Source organism: Drosophila montana, unplaced genomic scaffold (assembly GCF_035044405.1).
Source record: "Drosophila montana isolate Dmon_TW-CO22-7 unplaced genomic scaffold, ASM3504440v1 contig_2626_1, whole genome shotgun sequence".
Lineage (NCBI taxonomy): Eukaryota > Metazoa > Arthropoda > Insecta > Diptera > Drosophilidae > Drosophila > Drosophila montana.
This window is the reverse complement of record NW_026997490.1, coordinates 1,259,693-1,265,094: the sequence shown is the minus strand read 5'-3', so window position 1 is coordinate 1,265,094 and position 5,402 is coordinate 1,259,693. Positions and strand designations below refer to the sequence as shown.

The 5,402-nt window shown below is 40.3% G+C and overlaps 1 protein-coding gene across 2 annotated transcripts; it reads right to left on the bottom strand.

Annotated features, from left to right (window-relative positions):
* Nucleotides 1-529: 529 nt before the first annotated feature.
* On the bottom strand, nt 530-5,116 carry crq (croquemort). Of its 2 annotated transcripts, none has more exons than XM_064683557.1 (5): nt 4,819-5,116; nt 2,470-2,618; nt 1,305-2,407; nt 1,149-1,239; nt 530-1,083 (listed from the first exon to the last, which is right to left on the bottom strand). In XM_064683557.1, exons 2-5 carry the CDS (start codon nt 2,596-2,598, stop codon nt 934-936), a joined length of 1,473 nt encoding a protein of 490 aa, XP_064539627.1. In that variant the 5' UTR covers nt 2,599-2,618; nt 4,819-5,116; the 3' UTR covers nt 530-933. The 2 variants fall into 2 exon arrangements, with proteins under 2 accessions (XP_064539627.1, XP_064539628.1); XM_064683558.1 differs by lacking the exon at nt 4,819-5,116 and adding an exon at nt 3,609-3,656.
* Between the last annotated feature and the right edge of the window lie 286 nt (nt 5,117-5,402).

Sequence of the window (5,402 nt, the reverse complement as noted above, 5' to 3'; positions counted from 1 at the left end):
TATCTTGATTATGATTTCGTGTTTTAAGTTGATAATGATTTTGATACATATTCATATTCATATTATGTTTATATATTAACCACTGTCTGTGTATGTGTGTGTGTGTGTGTTGCTTGTGCACGTGTATGTGTGTGTAACTGTGTGTGTGTTTCAGCTGCTGTCGCATAAATTTGCGTAGGTTTTTCTCGACTAAAAGCCTATGGCTAAATGAACGAGTGGCAGCAGCTAGAAAACTACACACACACACGCACCCCACACACATGCCACAACAAATACACACACACGCACACACACACACACCTTTGCAGCTATATGTTATCAAAATCGGCCATATAGTATAGAGCTATAGCAAAACGCTTAGATTCCAATCAAGTTTTTCTTATGGAATCTAACGATATGTATCCTGGCAACTGCTTGTATATATACATATATATATATGTATATGTGTGCAGCAGTCAGTGCCAAAATAGAAATAACTATCTATGTATGTGTACTATATATATATATATATGAGTAATAAAAATCATGATTAATTAAAACTTGTTTCTCAGAGAGAGCGTGTTATAAATTCTATTACTATTGTTTAGAGTTAATTTACAAATTGTTGCTTCGAACAGACGCTGGAATGTTGAGGCAAGTTCATAACATTTGGGAGGGTGGGAATCAGTTTTGGTCATACATCAAAATTCATGTATATATTGTACTTAACAATAGGGTGTGTGTGTGTGTGTGTTTATCACAAATGCCTGTATATAGCATATATATATATATATACACACACAATCGGCATATATCGGATGCTATCAACAATTCAAATGGCAACTGATGTAACAGAAAAACAACAACAATGCGACTTAACAAATGAACTAGCAAACGTTAACTTGTGTGTCCTGGCACATTTGGCATTTTGGTTAGTGTATTAAGCAGCTGCTACTAATTGGTTAGCATATCCTCATCGTCAACGGGCCGACGCACCCAGCGCTTGGTCAGGGTTAGTACTATGCCGATGGTCAAAAAGATGCCGCCAAAAACAATGCATCCGATGCCCGTATAGAAGCCATAGTCCGATAAGTTAATGGCCAGCTAAACAGCAAAGAACAAAGCCAAGTTAGGAACTATTTCTCAAGTTGAGAGATGCACGGACTCACCTTGGCCCTGGAGGCCAGCTCGGGGGTGAGCTCCGCGAACTGATCAAACCAAAACATGGGCATCAAAACCTTCTGAATGCCACGGTAAATACTAGAAAATTAAAAAAAAGAATAATGGTTAAATGGCAATAAACTGTGGCAAACTGTGGGACGCACTCGTATTCATCATCCGGCTCCAGCATCATGTTGATCTGTATGCGTCCGTGCACCTGCACGGGCACGCCAGTCGTTGGCTCCACGGCCATGACGAACTCGTGCTGCAACTTGTCCGGCTTCAGGCCACTGACCGCATTTAAATAGGACTCGTCGGCCAGGTAGAAGTGCGGAAAGGATGAGTAAATGGGCGCCTTGTCGCGGCATGCCTTGCACTCCACAACGCCCGTTTTCGGGCACTCCTCCAGTCGCGGATCACAGAAGCACGCCTGATTTGGATAGTTCTCGCCGGAGTCGAGGGTCTCCTCGGTGCCCACCCAACGTGTCGCCGTTAGACCGTGCTTAACCATGGTGCCCTGAGGCCGCAGATTCATGAAACGGCACGCATCCGTCGCGAATATCGTAATCTCATCCTGTGTATTCAATTTGGGCGGAAACAGATCACCCGTGGTGCCATTCACAATGCCGCAGGGCAGCTTATAGAAGCCCGTCTCGGTTTTTTGATTCCAATGCGTCAATCGACCCAAATTGGACATGTCATCAGTGCCCGTGTGGATGGTAAAGAGACCATCGTATTCCAGCGAAGCATTGCGATCCGCCAGCCAGCCGAAACGTGTATAGGGTATGTCGATTTTGGTCGTGTTGAACAGATTGAGGAAGTCGGTGAGATCATCCTGATAACCATCGAATATCCATTCGTGCACGGGTTTTGTGGTGTACAAAGAACCGCCCTCGACATTCAGCATAAAGTTAACAATCTTCTTGATAATCTTACGCTCGTGACGCATCTCATCGGCCACGGTGGCGGTGATGACATGCGCCGTGGTTATCATATCCATCAGCGTGCCATTGGAGCGCTCCTCATCAAAGAACCAGGTGCGACGCTCATAATACGCCACCGTCGCATTCTCGTAGAAGGTGAAGTTCTCCTTTTTGTGCTTCTCGAGGAAGACATATGGACCCATTTCGTTAAAGTGTGGCTTTATGTTCGGATTGCGTATATCCTCCGGATTGGTCCAGTTGAACATGTAGAACTTCAGATAGATGGGTATCGGCGCCTCCAGCCAGCTGTCGTAGGTGTCGGTGCCGGGTTCCAGTTTCAAGCCCTGCAGGGAAAGTAAAGAAAAGTTGTTAAGTGATGTGTTGGTTGGATATTTGATGTACTCACATTCTCGACCAGCTTGTCAGCCAGATCGGGCCAGAGCACCACGAGGAGTATGCCCAGGATGACAAATACGGTGCCAGTGCCAAAGACCCAGCTCTTGCGCTGCGTTTCGCCGCAGCACTTGCAGCACATGTTGAAATCGAGCTAGAGACCTGAATATTTTAGAGAACTGTTGGGTTAAACCGTTGCATAAGCAGCTGGTCAATAAACCTAATCGTTTCGCTGTTAATCGCGGTATTTTAATATGCTCTTCATTTTATGATCCCAGTGCCCGCAAAACACCCCCTGCCGAGTTTTAAGGCACAGTTCCACAAGTTGGCCGCTTATCGTTTTGGACTCAGGTTCTCGACAATTTAAATAGTCTTTATCATATCATCAAATTGACATATCCGTCATGCAGATTATTGAGTACAAGAGTTCGTTAGTTCTTGAATGGAAGTGCGAAAAAATAACAATAAATAAGTACACGTGCCGGGAGTGCATGACTGACGGACACCCTGTAAACAGCGCCAAGTTGTCGTTATAACTATGCTGTGCTCCTTCTTCCATGAGTCCCGCTCTATGTATAGCAAATCCATTCCTAATTAACTACGGTTTTTATAGTCCGATTTTGCTAAAATTTGTAGAATCTTATAATGGCATACTAGAGCGCAAAGCTCTATCTTTAAAAAAGAGTCTTATCCCATTTTGTGGAGAATGGGAGAAGTTAACCAAAAATTTATATATTTTAAATTTTTAATAGTCTCTTTGAGAGCCTACATACCAGGTTTGGTATATCTAGCTTTTATAATTTTCGAGTTATACTTAAAAAAAAAAATCAAGTCTCAAAATCCGTTTTAATCGATATTATGAAAATATATTCTATAGCAGAATATATGTTTGATATATTTAGTAGGATATATATTTGATATATATAGTAGGATATATATTTGATATATATAGCAGAATCTATATTTGATGTATATAGTAGAATATATATTTGAAGTCTATAACTTTTATAGTTTCCCAGCTCGACGCGTTCACACAGACGGATAGAGAAATCTCGAGCGCCAGCAAAACGAAAGGCTTTGGCTTGGCTTTCCCCCCTGCAGTTGTGGGGCTTCTGAGGTGCGTGTTTTACTTAGATGGTTTTGGGCACTTACGTAGAGTACACCCCACCGAGCAGAACCGGACAGTGCGTAATCCACAAGCGCACGCTATCGAAGGCAAACAACGACTGTGGCTCGGTTAGACCAAGTTTGTGTTATTTGACCGAAACACTTCTTTCTTTAATCAGCGACTAAAGCTAATCTTAAGTGAGCTAAGTACTTATTAATGCAAGTGATAGTCCATGGGGTAAAAACAAACAAATCATATAATATAATATATGGAGAATACGAGTATTATAATATTGTCACATTTTCGACTCAGCTTGGACCAAACTCAACCAAGCTCTAAGCAAAGCTGATAAAACTTGGTCTGGGAAATTTCACAACGATTCCTATATTGGAATAGGTCGGCGCTGCTTACAGTATGTAAAAATCTGTCTTGTTTTTCAGATATCTTAACAAAAACTTAGCATATACGAGCTCAACTTCCTCCGCTTCCCTATGAGGCTAGACATACATATATACAATATCTTAGCTGAAATGGGGGGTCGATCCCGGTTAAGGTCTGGGCCATTATTTATAGACGTGATAAGATAGGCGTAGCTAAAACAATTAGCTGATTAGCGATTATTTTGATATCGAAGCGTTAACTATATAAATATGCACTTGTTTATACAGATAAGTTAACAGTTCAAGCAACTATGTAGATAAGTTAACAGCTAATCATAAGCTAAATCTGTGCGAGTTGTACTGCAAATGCAAATTGTCTATTATATAGAAAAAATATATCAAAGAAATAATAATGAAAGATCCCCGTTATCAAAAAAACAAATGTAGTTCACGATTTTAATATTCTACACACATTTTGCACATTCCTAGGGCCTTAATATGCTCCGATAATGATCATAATGAAGAAGAAGATGATGATGAAGAAGTAGATGATGATGATGGGACATGCATGACCAAGCAGATCGTCCATTAGTGGAGCTGTTTCTTTGTACGCTTAGAAATAGAAATAAACAAAGTGACACAATCTGTAAAAATATGTATAAATATATAGCTTAATAAACTCCTTTGTTTGCCATTTGTTGTGCTGATAATCCACTTCGCTTAAAACTAAAGATAACCCATTTCCGACAAGAGTGCGCCCCGCCATATCGAACCCGAGCTCAAAGCCGAATGAATCATTAAGAATACAATGCAAGCTCGCAGCTTAAGTTGCACAAATAATCGCATATATAGTTAATTAACTAGTATTACTCACCACTTTTGTTAATTTATACACAAACACAAAACGCCGCCCGCTATCCTCGACCCTCTTCGTCTTCTTAATTATTGTACTTAATAGACAACCTTGACCATAATTTGCGGTTTGGCTTTGCAAATTCCTTGGCTTTAACAAGGACAAACAACCACAACGGAATATAAGGACACTTATTTGGCTTTGGCGCGCTGTCTGGAACAGCAGCTAAAGTTAACTAAGACGCCAGATTCAATAAATTAATAAAAACAATCGCGCTCACTGCTGCACGCACTTGTTAAACACATACAACGTTTACCAGCACTGTTCTTAGAGATGAGTAATAGTTAGCACACATTGTGATGTGCTAAACAGCTTGACCAGAAACAGCTGAAATAATCTAATTTAATTCAGATTCGACTTTTTATTTTTGGAACAGCAGTTTTTTTAAGCCACTTAATTTCTGTTGTACAAAAACAGCTGTTAAATGTTTTTGTCATTTATTTATCATCGTTACAGTATATCACATATGCTTATCTCAGTGAAATTTCAATTCAAGAATAATTGAATCAAAAAATCAAAAGTTGAAAATCAATACATCAACATTT